The sequence below is a fragment of the Theropithecus gelada genome, chromosome 16 (genome assembly GCF_003255815.1).
Source record: "Theropithecus gelada isolate Dixy chromosome 16, Tgel_1.0, whole genome shotgun sequence".
Lineage (NCBI taxonomy): Eukaryota > Metazoa > Chordata > Mammalia > Primates > Cercopithecidae > Theropithecus > Theropithecus gelada.
In genome coordinates, this window is record NC_037684.1 from 75,800,245 (window position 1) to 75,820,561 (window position 20,317).

The window sequence follows — 20,317 nt, forward strand, 5'->3', positions numbered from 1 at the left end:
AAAAAAAAAAGAAAAGAACTTGAAATTTCCTTACAACCATTGCCTTAGTAGTGCTAGTTTACATGATTTCTCTCCTAAAACCTATCACCAGCGCCGCCTTGGAGTGTTTCTTATGGCAGTTGATGGCACCATCTGCCGAGTTACTTGGGAAGGATCACCTGAGTCCTCCTTCTCACCACTCCACTCCTCCTGTCCTGCCCATCAGTTGTTCTGTCAGTGTTATTCCCAAGTAGACCACACAGCTGATGGCAGCATCTTTAACCTAAGCCTCTGCCCACCTCCAGCCAGCCCAGAGCTCTCACTCTTGGTCCCCCTTAGTATGTTCTCAAAACAGGAAAAGCAACAACAGTTTTTCGTTTTTTGTTTTGAGACGGAGTCTCCCTTTGTCGTCCAGGCTGGAGTGCAGTGGTGCAATCTCGGCTCACTGCAGCCTCTGCCTTCCAGGCTCAAGCAGTTCTCATGCCTCAGCCTCCTGAGTAGCTGGGACTACAAGTGTGCGCCACCACACCTGACTAATTTTTATATTAGTAAAGACAGGGTTTCACTGGATGGCCAGGCTGGTCTGGAGCTTCTGGCCTCAAGTGATCCACCTGCCTCTGCCTCCCAAAGTGTTGGGATTACAGGCAGGAGCCACTATGCCCACCTACAACAACTGATTTTTTGTTTGTTTGTTTGTTTGTTTTTTGAGACGGAGTCTCACTCTGTCACCCAGGCTGGAGTGCAGTGGCGCGACCTCAGCTCACTGCAAGCTCCGCCTCCCGGGTTCACGCCATTCTCACGCCTCAGCCTCCGAGTAGCTGGGACTACAGGCGCCCGCCACCACGCCCGGCTAGTTTTTTTTGTATTTTTAGTAGAGACAGGGTTTCACCATGTTCGCCAGGATGGTCTCGATCTCCTGACCTCGTGATCCACCCGCCTCGGCCTCCCAAAGTGCTGGGATTACAGGCTTGAGCCACCGCGCCCGGCCCTGTTTGTTTGTTTGTTTGTTGAGACGGAGTCTCGCTCTGTCGCCCAGGCTGGAGTGCACTGGCGCGATCTAGACTCACCTTAAGCTCTGCCTCCCAGGTTCACGCCATTCTCTTGCCTCAGCCTCCCGAGTAGCTGGGACTAGAGGTGCCTGCCACCATGCCTGGCTAATTTTTTGTATTTTTAGCAGAGACGGGGTTTCACCGTGTTAGCCAGAATGGTCTCAATCTCCTGACCTTGTGATCCAACCACCTTGGCCTCCCAAAGCGTCGAGATTACAGGCGTGAGCCACCACGCCCGGCCTTTTTTTTTTTTTTGAGATGGAGTCTCCCTCTGTCACCCAGGCTGGAGTGCAGTGGCCGGATCTCAGCTCACTGCAAGCTCCGCCTCCCAGGTTTACGCCATTCTCCTGCCTCAGCCTCCCGAGTAGCTGGGACTGCAGGCGCCCGCCACCTCTCCTGGCTAGTTTTTTATATTTTTTAGTAGAGACGGGGTTTCACGGGGTTAGCCAGGATGGTCTCGATCTCCTGACCTCATGATCCGCCCGTCTCGGCCTCCCAAAGTGCTGGGATTAGGATTACAGGCTTGAGCCACCGCGCCCGGCCTTTTTTTTTTTTTTTTTTTTTTGAGACATAGTCTTGCTCTGTCTCCCAGGCTGGAGTACAGTGGCATGATCTCGGCTCACTGCAACCTCCGCCTCCTAGGTTCAAGCAATTCTGCTGTCTCAGCCTCCTGAGTAGCTGGGACTACAGGCATGCACCACCACGGCCGGCTAATTTTTGTGTTTTTAGTAGAGATGGGGTTTCACCACATTGGCTAGGCTGATCTCAAGCTCCTGACTTTGTGATCTGCCCACCTCGGCCTCCCAAAGTGCTAGGATTACAGTCTTGAGCCACCATGCCCAGCCTATTTGGCTTCATTTAGTGGAATTTTTCATCTTGAAAGTTGTTCCTTATTAAACATATATATATATATATATTTTTTTTTTTTTTTGAGATGGAGTTTTGCTCTTTTTGCACAGGCTGGAGTGCAGTGGCACCATTTCAGCTAACTGCAACCTCCACCTCCCGCATTCAAGTGATTCTGCTACCTCAGCCTCCTGAGTAGCTGTTATTACAGGCATGCATGCACCACCATGCCCGGCTAATTTTTTGTATTTTTAGTAGTGACGGGGTTTTTCCATGTTGGTCATGCTGGTCTCGAACTCCTGACCTCAGGTGATCCACCCGCCTTGGCCTCCCAAAGTGCTGGGATTACAAGTGTGAGCCACCGTGCTGGGCATAAACATGTTTTTCTTTTTTCTGGGTTTTTTTTTTTTTTTTTTTTTTGAGATGGAGTCTCGCTCTGTTGCCCAGGCTGCAGAGTGCAGTGGCGCAATCTCGGCTTACTGGAAGCTCAGCCTCCCAGGTTCATGCCATTCTCCTGCCTCAGCCTCCCAAGCAGCTGGGATTACAGGTGCCCACCACCACGCCCGGCTAATTTTTTGTATTTTTAGTAGAGATGGGGTTTCACCGTGTTAGCCAGGCTGGTCTCGATCTCCTGACCTCGTGATCCACCCGCCTCGGCCTCCCAAAGTGCTGGGATTACAGGCGTGAGCCACCGTGCCCAGCCACATATTTTTCTTAACCCTTATTTGTGTCTGTTCTGTATCTTGATTGTGCAAAATAATCAGGTCAGGAAAATCTCACAGATTCTAGTTCTTATTTATTTGCTTTTTGAAACTGGATCTTGCTCTGTCACTCAGGCTGGAGTGCAGTGGCATGATCATAGCTGACTGCAGCCTCAACCTTCTAGGCACAAGTGATCCTCCAGCCTCAGCCTCCCAAGTATCTGCAACTACAGGTATGCACTTCCATGCCTGGCTAATTCATTTTTTGTAGTAGAGACAGGGTCTCACCATGTTGCCCAGACTGGTCTCAAACTCCTGGCCTTTAGTAGTCCTCCTGCCTCTGACTCCGAAAGTGCTTGGATTACAGTCATGAGCCACTGTCCTGGCCTAGTTCTTAATTCTAAAAAATACTGTTGCTCATTTAATTTTACAGAGTATTGGAGGCAGGATGGATTTCTTGGATACGTTGCTTCTGTATTTTATCCCATGAACTATCAGGGTAATTTGATTATTTTCTCCTTATTCTAGGTTTGTGAAGTTTTCTATGCCCAGTGTTCCTGACTTTGAAACGCTATTCTCACAGGTTCAACTCTTCATCAGTACTTGTAATGGGGAGCACATTCGATATGCAACAGACACTTGTAAGCTAAATAACATTTTATTCTCCATTGAAAATATTTTGCCCTTGTGGTTATATTTATATTTTCAATATTTTGTTATTGTATCTAGTTGCTGGGCTTTGCCATCAGCTAACAAATGCACTTGTGGAAAGAAAACAGGTAAGAAATACTATTCAAGTATTCCTAGTTTTGTTAAAATATGTAACTAGCTTACACAGTGAACTACTTTATTAAGATTCCGGTTAGTACTGAGCATCCACCACCTAGATATCTGTGGTCACTTGAGAGCACTCACAGTCATTGCTGTAAGCACAGGAAGCCCCCACGTCCCCTGAATGAGGTGGGGGCATGGGGAGGTGTGGCGCCTCAGGGAGGCTGCTGCTGGAACCAGCAAGTAGTTGGAATTACCAAGCTAGTACCGTGTGTTTTTTTTTTGTTGTTGTTTTGTTTTTGAGACAGAGTCTCACTCTGTCACCCAGGCTGGAGTGCAGTGGCACAATCTCGGCTCACTGTAAGCTCCGCCTCCTGGGTTCATGTCATTCTTCTGTCACAGCCTCCCGAGTAGCTGGGACTACAGGCGCCTGCCACCACACCCGGCTAATTTTTTGCATTTTTAGTAGAGATGGGGTTTCACCATGGTCTCGATCTCCTGACCTCATGATCTGCCCGCCTCGGCCTCCCAGAGTGCTGGGATTACAGGCGTGAGCCACTGCACCCAGCTGCTAGTTCCCTTTATGTTGTAATATGCTGGATTTTGTCTGTTACATTTTTTGTTTTAACTTTTAATTAGGACATTATTTTAGCCTTACAAAAAGCTTTAAGAATAATACAACAAATTCTCATACATTTCACCTAGATTCTCCAGATGTTAACATTTTATCACACTTATTCTTTTTTTCTCTTCCTCTCTCTTTTATTCTGAGCCATTGGAAAGTAAATTGCAGATATGCTATTGCTGTTCTTTATCCCTAAATACTTCAGTGGGTAAAGCCTAAAAATTAGGACATTCTCTTACATAGCACAGTGTAATGGTCAGCATGCAGAAATGAACTCTTACTTTTTTTATTTTATTTTATTTTTTCGGAGACAGAGGCTCGCACTGATGCCTGGGCTAGAGTGCAGTGGCACCATCTCTGCTCACTGCAACCTCTGCCTCCCAGGTTCAAACAATTCTGCCTCAGCCTCCTGAGTAGCTGGGGACTACAGGTGCATGCTGCCACGCCCAGCTAATTTTTTGTATTTTAGTAGAGACTGGGTTTCACCATGTTGCCAGACTGGTCTTGAACTCCTGAGCTCAGGCAGTCCTCCCGCCTTGGCCTCCCAAAGTGCTAGGATTACAGGCGGGGGCCACCACGCCCGGCCCAGAAATGAACGTTAATATAATTCATCAACAAATTGACGGACCCCATTTAGATTTTTGGCCAGTGAAAAGGACTGTCTTTGGCCGGGCGCGGTGGCTCAAGCCTGTAATCCCAGCACTTTGGGAGGCCGAGACAGGTGGATCACGAGGTCAGGAGATCGAGACCATCCTGGCTAACACGGTGAAACCCCGTTTCTACTAAAAATACAAAAAAAAACTAGCCGGGCGAGGTGGCGGGCGCCTGTAGTCCCAGCTACTCGGGAGGCTGAGGCAGGAGAATGGCGGGAACCCGGGAGGCGGAGCTTGCAGTGGGCTGAGATCCGGCCACTGCACTCCAGCCCGGGCTACAGAGCAAAACTCCGTCTCAAAAAAAAAAAAAAAAAAAAAGAAAAGGACTGTCTTTTGCTATAAAAGGACATTAGCTGTTCAGACAGTGTACCATATAGCAAAAGAAAACCATGGACCATGGATTGCATTACATTGCTTTGTCTCTTTAGTGTCCTTTAATCTGGAACAGTGCTTTAGTCTTTATCTTTTATAATATTAACACAATTTATAATATGGGGTTTTTTTTGTTTGTTTTGTTTGTTTTGAGACAGAGTCTCGCTCTGTCGCCCAGGCTGGAGTGCGGTTGTGCAATCTCGGCTCACTGTAACGTCTGCCTCCTGGGTTCATGCCATTCTCCTGCCTCAGCCTCCCGAGTAGCTGGGACTACAGGCGCCCGCCACCACCCCCAGCTAATGTTTTGTATTTTTAGTAGAGACCATGTTAGACAGGATAGTCTTGATCTCCTGACGTCGTGATCCAACCGCCTCAGCCTCCCAAAGTGCTGGGATTACAGGCGTGAGCCACCACGCTCATCCTATAATACGGATTTTTAAAGTTTATATTTAGTTATTTATTTTTTTGAATTGGAGTCTCATTCTGTTGCCTAGGCTGGAGTGCAGTGGTGTGATCTCAGCTCACTGCAACCTCCACCTCCCGGCTTCAGGCGATTCTCGTGCCTCAGCCTCCTGAGTAGCTGGGACTACAGGCACGTGCCACCTTTCCCAGCTGATTTTTGTTTTGTTTTTTGAGATGGAGTCTTGCTTTGTCACCCAGGCTGGAGTGCAATGGCACAATCTCGGCTCTCTGCAACCTCTGCCTCCTGGGTTCAAGCAATTCTCCTGCCTCAGCCTCCCGAGTAGCTAGGATTACAGCTACCATGCCCGGCTGATTTTAGTAGAGACAGGGTTTCACCATGTTTGGCCAGGCTGGTCTCAAATTCCTGACCTCAGGTGATCCGACTGCCTCGGCCTCCCAATGATTTTTGTATTTTTAATAGAGGTGAGGTTTTGCTGTGTTGGCCAGGCTAGTCTCTAGAACTGGTGACCTCAGATGATCCGCCTGCTTCAGCCTCCCAAAGTGCTGAGATTACAGGTGTGAGCCGCTGCACCCAGACAGTTGTTTCTTTTTAACTTGAAAGTGAATTTAAGATTAGTGGTTTGAAAGAGGCTGAAAATAGAACCAGTTGTTATTTTGTAGTACTAAGTAACTGTGTTTGAAAGAGATGGTTAAGAAAAATCATGAGTTTTTGAAAAAGCCATAAGTTACTGAGCTTCATATATATATATGAAGTCTCTTCATATATATATATATATATATATTTTTTTTTTTTTTTTTGAGATGGAGTCTTGCTCTGTTGCCGAGGCTGGGGTGCAGTGGAACGATCTCAGCTCACTGCAACCTCTGCCTCCCTGGTTCAAGCGATTTTCCTGCCTCAGCCTCCTTAGTAGCTGTTACTACAGGCGCATGCCTCCATGCCCAGCTAATTTTTGTATTTTTAGTAGAGACGGGGTTTTGCCACGCTGGCCAGGATGATCTCAATCTCCTGACCTCGTGATCCACCCACCTTGACCTCCCGAAATGCTGGGATTACAGGTGCGAGCCACCGTGCCCAGCAATTTTGGAAGAGACTATATTTTAGTCTTTCAAAAACGGATTATGCCTCATTTGACACTTGGTCTTGTTAATTATAATCAGGGCAGGAAACAGTCCTTTTGAAATCTATGGTATTAGTTTTGATAGTAATTTACTACCAGTTAAGGGGTAGACTGCCCTATGGGAAAATGCCAACACCCTTATCCACAAGTAATTTTCCTAAACATAGGTTGTTGTCTCTTGTATAATAAGTGATTTGGAAAGTTTTCATTTGTTTAGATGTTAATATAATGAACTGTTCAGAAAGTAATACTGTTCTTGATTATTGATCTTCATTGTAAAAATAAAAGCTTTTTATGATTTAAAAAATGGTGCTGAGTTATCTAAAAATTCCAAGAAACAGCTTAAGAAAACATTTTCTGACTTAAATGGTACAGAAATTTCCTGAAAGAGTATGGAAACCTCATATTGCTATTTAAAGGAACCTATCAATTAGTGTTATTTTTTATTTGTAAGTGACAACATAAGATCCAATGTGCTGCCATCTTTGAGAACTTATCTGAAAGAGATGTCATTTCTGACAGCCCCTGCGAGGAATTGGCATCCTTAAGCAAGCCATAGACAAGATGCAGATGAATACAAACCAGCTGACCTCAATACATGCTGATCTCTGCCAGGTAAGCAGCCAAAGTGTGTGATTCACACCAACTCAGAGGTGTAGGTTGTTGATGGGCTTGCTCAACATTGGGTTTGATAAACGAAGGCAAGTTGGCGGATATTGTGATGTGTTATAGAAGTCAGAATATGTAGGTACATCTGTTACATTCAGGTGGGTGCTGGATGCAAACTCTAGGATAGGGCTCAACTAGTAAGCTTGTTGAACAGATAGGGTAATTAATTCTTGTAACTTTTTTTTTTTTTTTTTTTGAGACGGAGTCTTGCTCTGTCACCCAGGCTGGAGTGCAGTGGCCGGATCTCAGCTCACTGCAAGCTCCGCCTCCCGGGTTCATGCCATTCTCCTGCCTCAGCCTCCCGAGTAGCTGGGACTACAGGCACCCGCCACCTCGCCCGGCTAGTTTTTTGTAATTTTTAGTAGAGATGGGGTTTCACCGTGTTAGCCAGGATGGTCTCGATCTCCTGACCTCGTGATCCGCCCGTCTCGGCCTCCCAAAGTGCTGGGATTACAGGCTTGAGCCACCGCGCCCGGCCGTAACTTTTTTTTTTAGACAGATTCTTGCTTTGTCATCCAGGCTGGAGTGCAGTGGAACGATCTCAGCTCACTGCAACCTCTGCCTCCTGGGTTCAAGCAATTCTGCCTCAGCCTCTTGAGTAGCTGGGACTACAGGCACCCACCACCACACCTGGCTAATTTTTGTATTTTTAGTAGAACAGGGTTTCACCACGTTGGCCAGGCTGGCCTTGAACTCCTTCCTGACCTTGCGATCCACCCGCCTCAGCCTCCCAGAGTGCTGGGATTACAGGTGTGAGCCACCAAGCCCAGTCCTAGTTGTAACTTTTTTTAAAATCCTGAATCATTCTTTTAAAATTGTGAACCTGCTGGGTGTGGTGGCTCACACCTGTGATCCCAACACTGGGAGGCTGAGGCTGGTGGATCACCTGAGGTCTGGAGTTCTAGACCAGCCTGACCAACATGGAGAAACCCCGTCTTTACTAAAAATACAAAATTAACTGGGCGTGGTGGCACATGCCTGTAATCTCAGCTACTTGGGAGGCTGAGGCAGGAGAATTGCGTGAACCCAGGAGGCAGAGGTTGTGGTGAGCCGAGATTGCACCATTGTATTCCAACCTGGGCCGTAAGAATCAAACTCTGTCTCAAGAAAAAAAAAAATTGTGGAACCTGAGACTGAACATATCTAACTTCTTACACCTTAAAATGTTACTCATTTATCTTTTTTTTTTTTTTTTTTGAGATAGAGTCTTGCTCTGTTGCCCAGGCTGGAGCCCAGTGGCACGATCTAGGCTCACTGTAACCTCCGCCTCCCAGGTTCAAGCAATTCTCCTGCCTCAGCCTCCTAAGTAGCTGGGATTATGGACGTGTACCACTACACCTGGCTAATTTTTGTATTTTTGGTAGAGATGGGGTTTTACCATGTTGGCCAGGCTGGTCTTGAACTCCGGACCTCAAGTGATCCGCCTGCCTCAGCCTCCCAAAGTGCTGGGATTACAGGCGTGAACCACCATGCCTGGCCTCATTTATTTATCTTATTTTGTGAGGAGGGCAGGTATATAATGAAGTCTCCTTTCCATTCTGTTTGCTAGCCATCTATTTCTTCTCTACAAAGGAAACTATGTTAGTAATTTCTTGTGTATCCTTCCAAAGACTTTTTATGGACATAAAAGCAAATATGAATATATATTTTCTCATTTTTTACACAAATTTTAATCTATGCAGACTCTTCTGTGGCTTGCTTTTTGTATTTAACGTGTCTTGGAGATGATTCCGTAGTGGTACTCTACAGGTACGGAGTAGTCTATAATATGAGTGTGCCATGGTTTCACAAGTCTGCATGGGGTATTTACATTGTTTCCTTCAAGAATAACATGGTGTGTGGATTATTTCAAACACATGTTCTAGTTTCATATGAAGATGTGTCTTTTTTTAATGTTTTAAAAAAATTGTGATTGAGGTACAACATACAGACAGTAAAATACTAAAGTGTATAGCTCAGTGAGTTCGTATGCATGTTTACACTGCGTCTCCATTAGCTAGATAACTGTTCTAAGGGCTTGCTTTGCTGAGTTATACAATTCCCTACATTTACCTAAAGGATTAAAACACTGGAAAGGATTAATTAGAGGAAGCACTTCTACTTTTATCACACCATGCTGGTCTCTTTCCATTCCACTAGTTCAGTAAAGAGAAAGAGGACACACTCTTTTGCCCTCTAATCAGATGGGTAGGGATAGGTTAAGGGATAACTGAGTCTTGTCTGTAGAATTCTCTGTTCTCAATCGTCTATAGCATGCTTGGCCTTATAGCTGTTTAGCTTTTTATAAAGAAATGCTCCACCAGGTGAGGTGGCTGACGCCTGTAATCCTAGCACATTCGGAGGCAAAGGTGGATGGATCACTTGAGGTCAGGAGTTTGAGACCAGCCTGGCCAATGTGGTGAAACCCCGTCTCTACTAAAAATACAAAAATTAGCTGGGTGTGGTGGTGCACGCCTGTAATCCCAGCTACTCAGGAGGCTGATGAGGCAGGAGAATCACTTGAACCCGGGAGGCAGAGGTTGCAGTGAGCCGAGATGTGCCACTGCACTCCAGCCTGTGTGACAGAGTGAGACTCCGTCTCATTTAAAAAAAAAAAAAAAAAAAGTAATGCTATTTTATTCTGAATGGCTAAGAAAATGGAGTACAGGTTGATTAGTCCTAATCCGAAAATTTGAAACCCAAAATGCTTCAAAATCTGAAATCTTTAGAGTGCCAACTTGGCACTCAAAGTGCTCATCGGAGCAATTGCATTTCAGGTTTTCAGATTAGGGATGCTTAACTGGTATGTATTCTGCAAATATTCCAAAATTTGAAACACTTCTGGTCCTAAGCATTTCAGATAGCAGATACATGAAATGTGTTGACATTTAGATCATTTTAGTCAATAAAATGTAAAACACAATTACATTATTTGGAAATTTCTGGAATCTATGAATTTTCTTCTTCTGCTAATACCTGCCTAAGTAAAATTAAAGTGATGATTTAATATCAATTTGTTCACAGCTTTGTTTGCTAGCAAAATGCTTTAAGCCTGCCCTTCCATATCTTGACGTGGATATGATGGATATCTGTAAAGAGAATGGAGCCTATGATGCAAAGCACTTTTTATGTTACTATTATTATGGAGGAATGATCTATACTGGGCTGAAGAACTTTGAAAGAGCTCTCTACTTTTATGAACAGGTAATCATTTCTCTAAAAATTAGCTGAGGTTGTTCTGAACTCATGTGATCAAAAAAGTGATCCCATAGGTTTGTGGCTAGAGTGGACTGATCCCGGGGCCTCCGTTTCAGGTGGTGGTCCTTTCAGAGACTGCTTCTCTGTCATCAGGTAAATGGTGCTAACCTGATCCCTAAGTTGAGGAATAGTGCCAGTGCATAGAAGAGCACTTGTGGGTGGGTTCTAATCTAGGCTTGCACTTATATCTTATCTGATTTGGGATAAGTTATGACATCTCTTGACCTTTATAGCTTCCTTTGCATATAAGGAAGAGATTGAACTGAATGACCTTGAATGTGTCTTATTCTAAAACCATGTGTGGTATTTTGTTAAGTTTTATTTACTCAGTGAAACATTCTCTTGATTCAAAATTTAAAGGGTATAGAGGAGTACACAGTAATAGTCCCTCCCACCCTTTCTGTGTCTGTGTAATGAAACATAGTACACAATTTGGTAGACTATTCTGGAGCTTTACTCAGACTTTGAAAAGGAGATACACAATATTGATTAATAAACCTGTTGTCTTAAGGTAAATTAGCTAGATGTTCATACTTTCCTTTTTAGTTCATAGCATGTATTAATAAAGGATATTTAAAACCTTCAGGGAGCTCAGTTTAGTTGGAATTCTAATACATAATACACACACACACGTACACACATCCGTGGCTCTGAACCATACCATAATGAGTGGTTGATGTACCCTGTTGAGGGGACCTAAGAAGGGCCACCATAAGGTGCCAGTAGGCGGAAATGGTGTCATTAAAGCATGTGTCTAGTCAGGTCAAATCTTCAAGGTGACTTCTCTTTAAGACTACACATTCAGAAAATTATAAAAATGTACTTCATAGCCACTGGATGCATTATCATTGCTGTAGCCAAATATAGTAATTCATGAACAAACTGGTCTTGAAATATCAAGATGATGTGTGTGTTAAAAAGGTAAGAAGGGGAGGGTGCGGTGGCTCATGCCTATAATCCCAGCACTTTGGGAGGCCAAGGCGGGCGGATCACCTGAGGTTGGGAGTTGGAGACCAGCCTGATCAACATGGAGAAACCCCATCTCTACTAAAAATACAAAATTAGCCGGGCATGATGGTGCATGCCTGTAATCCTAGCTACTCAGGAGGCTGAGGCAGGAGAATTACTTGAACCCAGGAGGCGGAGGTTGCAGTAAGCCGAGATCACACCATTGCACTCCAGCCTGGGCAACAAGAGCAAAATTCCGTCTCAAAAAAAAAAAAAAAAAAAAAAGAGCAGGAGGCTGGGCATGGTGGCTCACACCTGTAATCCCAGCACATTGGGAGGCCGAGGCAGGCAAATCTCCTGAGGTCAGGTATTCAAGATCAACCTGGCCAACATGGTGAAAATGTCTACTAAAAATGCAAAAATTAGCTGGGCGTGGCAGCAGGCACCTGTAATCCCAGCTACTCGGGATGCTGAGGCAGGATAATCTCTTGGACCAGGAGATGGAGGTTGCAGTGAGCCAAGATCACACCACTGCACTCCAGCCTGGGTGACAGAGCAAGACTTCACCTCAAAAATAAAAAGACAAGAAAGTGGCCAGGCGTGGTGGCTCATGCCAGTAATCCCAGCACTTTGGGATGCTGAAGTGGGAGGACTGCTTGAACTCAGGAGTTCAAGACCAGCCTAGCAGCATAGTGAGACCCCCATCTCTACAAAAATTTTTTTTTTTTTTGAGATGGGGTCTCGCTTTGTCACCCAGGCTGCAGTACAGTGGCGCGATCTCGGCTCACTGCAAGCTCCACCTCCTGGGTTGATGCCATTCTCCTGCCTCAGCCTCCCGAGTAGCTAGGACTACAGGCGCCCACCACCATGCCTAGCTAATTTTTTATATTTTTAGTAGAGATGGGGTTTCACCATGTTAAACAGGATGGTCTCGATCTCCTGACCTCGTGATCTGCCTGCCTCGGCCTCCCAAAGTGCTGGGATTACAGGCATGAGCTACCGTGCCCAGCCAAAAATTTTATTTTATTTTATTTTTTATTTTATTTTATTTTTTTTTGAGACGGAGTCTCGCTCTGTCACCCAGGCTGTAGTGCAGTGGCCCGATCTCAGCTCACTGCAAGCTCCGCCTCCTGGGTTTACGCCATTCTCCTGCCTCAGCCTCCCGAGTAGCTGGGACTACAGGTGCCCGCCACCTCGCCTGGCTAGTTTTTTGTATTTTTTAGTAGAGATGGGGTTTCACCATGTTAGCCAGGATGATCTTGATCTCCTGACCTCGTGATCCGCCCATCTCGGCCTCCCAAAGTGCTGGGATTACAGGCTTGAGCCACCGCGCCCGGCCCAAAAATTTTAAAATTAGTCAAGCATGGTGGCCCATGCCTGTAGTCCCAGGTACTCAGGAAGCTGAAGCAGGAAGATCGCTTGAACCCAAGGAGTTTGAGGGTGCAGTGAGCCATAATTATATCACTGCGCTCCAACCTAGATGACAGAGCGAGACCCTGTCTCTAAAAAATAAATAAATAAAAATAAAATAAAATGAATTATATCTCAAGGCTGTTATAAAAATAATGGGACGTTTAAAAAGTATAACTGATTTATAATTAATGTGATACATGTGGTTGATTGCTGTTTGCTACTGTGGTATGTTCTCTTTACAGTAAGCATTTTTCTTTTGCCTAGGCTATAACTACTCCTGCCATGGCGGTCAGTCATATCATGTTAGAATCATATAAAAAGTATATTTTAGTGTCTTTGATATTACTTGGCAAAGTACAACAGCTACCAAAATACACATCTCAAATTGTGGGTAGATTCATTAAGGTAAGTTTTTTTTTTTTTTTTTACATAAAACTGATTTCTTACGTGAGCATGTTGAGTATATCAAGAAATTGCAATGATACAGTTTTGTAACTTGGTTTTATAGTGATTTAGTTCTCCTAACAGCTTCAGATTAGCCGACATTCTCATTACCTGATTGGGATGGAATATTTCTCAGGAACCCGTTTTCAAACTTGTGCTCTAGGTACTTACAGCTATAGATGTTTAAGCTCCTGTAACAGTTGATTTTTTTTTCCCCCAGAGACACAGTCTTGCTATGTTGGCCAGGTTGGTCTTGAACTCCTGGCCTCAAGCAGTCCTTCTGCTTCTGCTTCCCAGAGTGCTGGGATTTCAGGTGTGTGCCACTGAGCCTGGCCTTTATTTTGTTTTCTTTCTTTTTTTTTTTTTTTTGAGATGGGGTCTCGCTCTGTCACCCAGGCTGGAGTGCAGTGGTGTGATCTCGGCTCACTGCAACCTCTGCCTCCCGGATTCAAGTGATTCTCCTGCCTCAGCCTCCTGAGTAGCTGGAACTACAGGCATGTGCCACCATTCCCAGCTAATTTTTTGTATTTTTAGTGGAGACAGGGTTTCACCGTGTTAGCCAGGATGGCCTTGATCTCCTGACCTCGTGATCCACCCGCCTCAGCCTCCCAAAGTGCTGGGATTACAGGCATGAGCCGTGGCACCTGGCCCTGTCTTCTTTCTTGCTAGCAGAAGTAACAGTCCCATTGCATCTGGTGAGGTGTGAGAAAGAGAGAGGGAGAGTTGGGAATGATGAATGTTTTGACTCCTTCCTTCTCTATATTATTTATCAGTAGAAAAACAGAACCACTGATAAAGATGTGTGCCTTCACTAAATTCAGTGGGTTTTCACCTACTGTGTTACTACTTGATCTGTACTACAAAATTTTGTTGAAAATAAATTACTCCACCTGGTCTTAAAAACCAGGCATTTGCTTTGGGTAAATTATAATTTGTAGGGTAACAGTGTGTTGTTACCTGACAACATGGGATATACTTGTTTAAAAAGTAATATGTAAGTGTGTTTTTGCTTCCTATACACATTTGAGTCTTCGGAAATTTTTTTCTTTTTTTTTTTTTTTTTGAGGCGGAGTTTTGCTTTTGTCTCTCAGGCTGGAGTGCAGTGGCATGATCTCGGCTCACTACAACCTCCACCTCCCGTATTCAATCGATTCTCCTGCCTCAGCCTCCCAAGTAGCTGGGATTACAGGCATGTGCTACCATGCCTGGCTAATTTTGTACTTTCAGTAGAGATGGGGTTTCTTCAGGTTGGTCAGGCTGGTCTCCAACTCCCAACCTCAGGTGATCCGCCTGCCTTGGCCTCCCAAAGTGTTGAGACTACAGGTGTGAGCCACCACGCCTGGCCTCTTCTGAAGTTCTAATCTGATTTTTTCCCTCCTTTGCATCTTTAGCCTCTTAGCAATGCATACCACGAGTTAGCACAAGTGTATTCAACCAACAACCCCTCAGAACTCCGAAACCTGGTGAATAAGCACAGTGAAACTTTCACTCGTGATAACAACATGGGACTGGTGAAGCAATGCTTGTCATCTCTTTATAAGAAGAATATTCAGAGGCTAACAAAGGTGAGGAAAGCGCCACCTTCACAGGGCAGCTCCTGACACCCTGGAGGCCATGTTTCCCTTTCCGTTTTCAGAGCTAAGGAAGCAGGTACAGGGATAAAGCATGGCAGGATTTCTGTGCTGAGAGATAACTCTCTTGTAATTGCCTTCTTAGAAAGAATTTGATTTATACCTTTGGTCTTTTCAGGGCTAGAGCAGGGTATTTGGAGCAGGTGAAGAGGAAGAAAGGTAGGAGACACGGCTACATTGGGAGACAGTGAAAGGCAGCCTCAGAGAGGTCAGCAGCTCCAGCAGGGCAGATGAGGGATGCTAGTGATGCAGACCTCAATGCATTGTGACCAGCCTTGCAACCTGTCTGGCTGTGCTGATCTCTATAAGAAATCTTTTTTTTTTTTTATCCCCCTTGACACAGTGCCTTGCTCTGTTGCCCAGGCTGGAGTGCAGTGGCGTGATCTTGGCTCATTGCAACCTCTGCCTCCTGAGCTCAAGTGATCTGCCCACCTCAGCCTCCCAAGCAGCTGGGACCACAGGTGTGAGCCACCATGTCCAGCTAATATTTTGTATTTTTTGTAGAGACAAGGTTTCACTATGTTGGCCAGGCTTGTCTCGAGCTCCTGTCCTCATGTGATCCACCTGCCTCGGCCTCCGAAAGTGCTGGGATTACAGACATGAACCACTGCGCCTAGCCAATGAGAACATCTTATGTGAACATAGTACTACTTGGACATTACCATTTAGGCCAGGGTTGTACAAACTTTGTGCAATTGACTTCTAGGATGTAAGCCAATTATATAATTTTTATTTTCAAGATGAAAATAACGTGCTGGGTTTTGACTATAGAAAATGTGCTTAATATCAAATGTTCAAACAGTACAGAAAAATAATGAAAAATGAAATATTTTGTGTTTTAGGAAGGTATAGGCTGCAAGTTACAGGAATCCTATAGCTCAACAAATAGAGGATTGCTTTTTTCTCTTGGGAAGTCTGACCAGAGATGCACAGTTCACAGCTGCTGAGAACACGGCACATCTGCTCCTGTGCACATCCTTTGCCTTGTGTCAGCCATGGTGATGGATGGTTGGGGAAAAGCCAAGGAACCAGAATAGGGGCTGTTTGTTGCTAGGCTACCCAGCAATGGAAAAGGCTAATGGATTTGGCTATGTGAGGACTTAGGGGAGAGGTGACTTCCCCTAGCCCAGTGGCTGTTGAGGTGGGCAGACCTTATACAAGGATAAAGGATCCTAAGGAGAAGAGGAAGGAAGGTGAGGAGAGGGTCAATGGCCAAGAAATAGAATCCTTCCAAATGCTCTAGAAAGACTAGCCATAGCTTCCTAACAGAAGGAAATCAGTAGTGAATTTGTAAAAAGTTAATTTATGAGAGAAAAATGAAGAACATGAAAGAGAAATCAACTCAAAGATCAAAACCAGTGTAATTTGTGAGCCAGAAAAACCAACTTGACCTACAGGTTTAAAAGACCAGGATCTGGCCGGGCGCGGTGGCTCAAGCCTGTAATCCCAGCACTTTGGGAGGCCGAGGCGGGTGGATCACGAGGTCAGGAGATCGAGACCATCCTGGCTAACGCGGTGAAACCCCGTCTCTACTAAAAATACAAAAACTAGCCGGGCGTGGTGGCGGGCGCCTGTAGTCCCAGCTACTCGGAGGCTGAGGCGGGAGAATGGCGTGAACCCGGGAGGCGGAGCTTGCAGTGAGCCGAGATCGCGCCACTGCACTCCAGCCTGGGCGACACAGCGAGACTCCGTCTCAAAAAAAAAAAAAAAAAAAAAAAAAAAAAAAAGACCAGGATCTAAGAGACTTAAATAACAAGCAGCCTAGTTCTCTCTGTGAAATTTTCTTTTTGGCCCGAGTGCCAACAGAACCATTCTAAGTACATTTCTGTCTTTCCTTACCAAGAGGTAGCCATTAAAAAACAGCTGCACTCTGTTTGTGACTAGTAATTGAGGTTTAGATAAAAGAACCCAAATGCTAACAAACATAAAAGATAGTACATGTTACAAAAGATGTTAAATTGCAAAATAGCAAATGAAAATTAAATAACAGTTTCAAAAGTGTGGTGGCACGTACCTGTAATCCCAGCTGCTCGGAAGACTGAGGCAGGAGTATCATTTGAATTTAGGAGATAGAGGTTGCAGTGAGCCAAGATTGCACCACTGCACTCCAGTCCGGGCGATAGAGTGAGACTCCATCTCAAAAAAAAAAAAAAAAAAAAATTTTTTTTTTTGATCAAACAGGAAGAGTCTCAACTTGAAATGGTCTTTCCAGGGCTGGGGCAGTGACTTACAGAGTCATCAAGGTCCTGGGTCCTTTGTATGTTGACACGAAGTGGTGTATTGTGGTACACTGAGCTCACAAGCACTGCCTGCTGAAGGGACCTGGGAGGGCTACCATAAGGTATGGTGGGCAGGAACCGTGTCTTTAAAGTACATAGCTAGTCAGAAGGTTATATCTGTGATAGTGGCTGCTCCATTTTTGGCATGATGTCCCAGTGCTAGAATGAAAAGAAGGGGGAAACATCAAAGGATTTTTCTAGCCAAGTTTTCTTACTAGAAAATCCAAAGAAGCCTCAACAGGTAGACTGTATCAGTAGGTGATGGCATGGCTGGGATGGAAGGCAACTAGGGGTGGGTTAAATCTGCCACTTCTGACATTGAAATATTACTTTGTGTTAACATTTTAGTAGATGTTTTTCTAGGTTCCTCTTCTCTGTTTCTTTTCTATGTGTATGCATAGAGTCTCCCAATTATATGTAACTGGGGTCATACTCTATGTTCTATTCTTGACCCTGCTTTTTTTTTTTTTTCCTGAGACTGAGTCTCGCTGTATTGCCCAGGCTGGAGTGCAGTGGTGCGTTCTTGGCTCACCACAGCCTCCACCTCCTGGGTTCAAGCGATTCTCCTGCCTCAACCTCCCGAGTAGCTGGGACTACAGGTGCACACCACCACACCTGGCTAATTTTTGTATTTTTAGTAGAAACGGGGTTTCACCATGTTGGCCAGCATGGTCTGGAACTCCTGACTTTAAGTGATCTGCCCACTTCGGCCTCCCAAAGTGCTAAGATTACAGGCATGATGAGCCACTGCGTCTGGCCTACTTTTAAATTTTTTGTAGAGATGGGATCCCACTGTGTTGGCCAGGCTAAAATGTTGACTTTTGAGTCTTCATTTGCGTTAAACTACTTGTATACTTATTAAAGTTAGCAATAATTACAGTTTCTTGGATACTGTTCTCTGAACTAAAGTATATGTAGGTTTTAAAATTATTGGCTCATCAAGAATTTATGGCCAGGCACAGTGGCTTACCCCTGTACTTCCAGCACTTTGGGGAGCTGAGGCAGGAGGATAGCTTGAAACCAGGAGCTCGAAACCAGTCTGAGCAACTAAGTAAGATCCCGTCTCTACAAAAAATAAAAAAATAAAATAAGCTGGGCACAGTGGTGCACACCTGTAGTCTCAGCTACTCAGGAGGCTGAAACGGGAGGTTCCCGTGAGCTGCTGTGAAGTACGATTGCACCTCTGCACTCTAGCCTGGGCAACAAAGCAAGACTCCATCTCTTAAAAAAAAAAAAAAAAAAAGGAATTTTCAAGATGAGGGTTTTAATATGCCCATCTCTGAAAATGCCATTGTTGTAAATATTGCCAGCTGCCATTAAGAATAGAGCTCTTTTAATGTGTTTCTGAAAGGGGTCATTTTCATGAGATCCTGAGAGAGCAGTGGTAAACACTGGTTTCCCTCACGTACCACAAGTGTGTAGCCTCTTTTATTTAATTCCCCCATTTGTTTAAAAATGTTTACTTTGAATTTTGAATGATGAGTGTTATTTTTTCAATTACATTTAATAGATGATACGTTTAATACAAAATTCAAAAGATGAAAGTCTTCATAATGATGTACATACCTAGGATTCCTTTCCAGTTTACATATATATATATAATTAATCCTTTTTCATTACTTCTCTAGGAAATTGATGACAAACCACTGGATTTATCAGTTTTTATTCTTATTTATTTTTTTTTGAGATGGAGTCTCACTCTGTCGCCCAGGCTGGAATGCAGTGGCGTGATCTCAGCTCACTGCAACCTCCACCTCCCAAGTTTAAGCGATTCTCCTGCCTCAGCCTCCTGAGTAGCTAGGATTACAGGTGCCTGCCACCACGCCCAGCTAATTTTTGCATTTTTAGTAGAGTCTCACTATGTTGGCCAGGCTGGTCTTGAACTCTTGATGTCAAGTGATCCACCCACCTTGGCCTCCCAAAGTGCTGGGATTACAGGCGTGAGCCACCATGCCCGGCCCATCGGTTTTAAGTCATCTCCACAAATTTATTCTGTACATCAATGGGAAGAGCTCTGTACACTTTTTTTTTTTTTTTTTTTTTTTTTTTGAGATAGAGTCTTGCTCTGTCGTCCAGGCTGGAGAGCAGTGGTGCAGTCTCGGCTCACTGCAACCTCCGTCTCCTGGGTTCAAGCAATTCTCTGATTCTCTTGCCTCAGCCCCCTGAGTAGCTGGGACTAGAGGCATGTGCCACCATACCGGCTAATTTTTTGTATCTTTAGTAGAGATGGGGTTTCACCTTGTTAGCCACGATGGTCATGATCTGCCCAGCTTGGCCTCCCAAAGTGCTTGGATTACAGATGTGAGCCACCACACCTGGCCCCTCTTTTGTATTTTTAGTAGAGACGGGGTTTCACTATGTTAGCCAGCATTGTCTCGATCTTCTGACCTCGTGATCTACCTGCCTTGGCCTCCCAAAATGCTGGGATTACAGGCGTGAGCCACCGCGCCTGGCCGCTCTGTACACATTTTAATAAAATGTCTTTCCTTCGTTGTTCCTACCTGTGACTAATTCTGCTTCTGACTTTCAGACCTTTTTAACTCTGTCATTACAAGATATGGCAAGTCGGGTGCAGTTATCTGGACCTCAGGAGGCAGAAAAATATGTTCTGCACATGGTAAGTGTATTTTCTTTTTCCTTTTTTTTTTTTTTTTTGAGATGGAGTCTCGCTCTGTCGCCAGGCTGGAGTGTAGTTGCGCAGTCTCGGCTCACTGCAACCTCCACGTCCCGAATTCAAGTGATTCTCTTGCCTCAGCCTCCCGAGAGCTGGGACTACAGGCATGCACCACCACGCCCAGCTAATTTTTTGTATTTTTAGTAGAGACGGGGTTTCACCATGTTGGTCAGGCTGGTCTTGAACTCCTGACCTCATGATCTGCCTGCCTCGGCCTCTCAAAGTGCGGGGATTATAGGCATGAGCCACTGTGCCTGGCCTGGATTTTCATTTCTTTAAAAATTAATTACTGGATTTTTGTTCCTGTAACAGATGTTCATTGTGGAAACTATTTTAAAAGGAGAAAAGCTGGGGAACCTCCAAAGTCAACCACTATTGACAATTTGGTTTATTTCCTTATAGTCTATATGGTTTCTAGTTTTGGTGTGCTCATATGATATACATACCAGGCTTGTGTCCTATTTGTGCTTTTTTTTTTTTTTTTT

The 20,317-nt window shown here is 44.7% G+C and overlaps 1 protein-coding gene across 8 annotated transcripts in view; it reads left to right on the forward strand.

Moving 5' to 3' along the window:
• The window catches only part of COPS3 (COP9 signalosome subunit 3), a 38,338-nt gene that overhangs the window by 10,395 nt on the left and 7,626 nt on the right, over positions 1 to 20,317 (forward strand). For 4 of the 8 annotated variants that reach the window (XM_025361959.1, XM_025361955.1, XM_025361954.1 and 1 more), the window contains 7 exons: positions 3,104 to 3,216; positions 3,305 to 3,354; positions 7,060 to 7,152; positions 10,210 to 10,389; positions 13,069 to 13,209; positions 14,640 to 14,813; positions 19,689 to 19,775. In XM_025361959.1, coding sequence (XP_025217744.1) covers positions 3,120 to 3,216; positions 3,305 to 3,354; positions 7,060 to 7,152; positions 10,210 to 10,389; positions 13,069 to 13,209; positions 14,640 to 14,813; positions 19,689 to 19,775 — 822 coding nt within the window. In that variant the 5' untranslated portion in view covers positions 3,104 to 3,119. Of the gene's footprint in view, positions 1 to 3,103; positions 3,217 to 3,304; positions 3,355 to 6,991; positions 7,153 to 10,209; positions 10,390 to 13,068; positions 13,210 to 14,639; positions 14,814 to 19,688; positions 19,776 to 20,317 lie in introns of all 8 variants that reach the window. The other 4 variants (XM_025361960.1, XM_025361961.1, XM_025361962.1 and 1 more) reach the window with 3 other exon arrangements.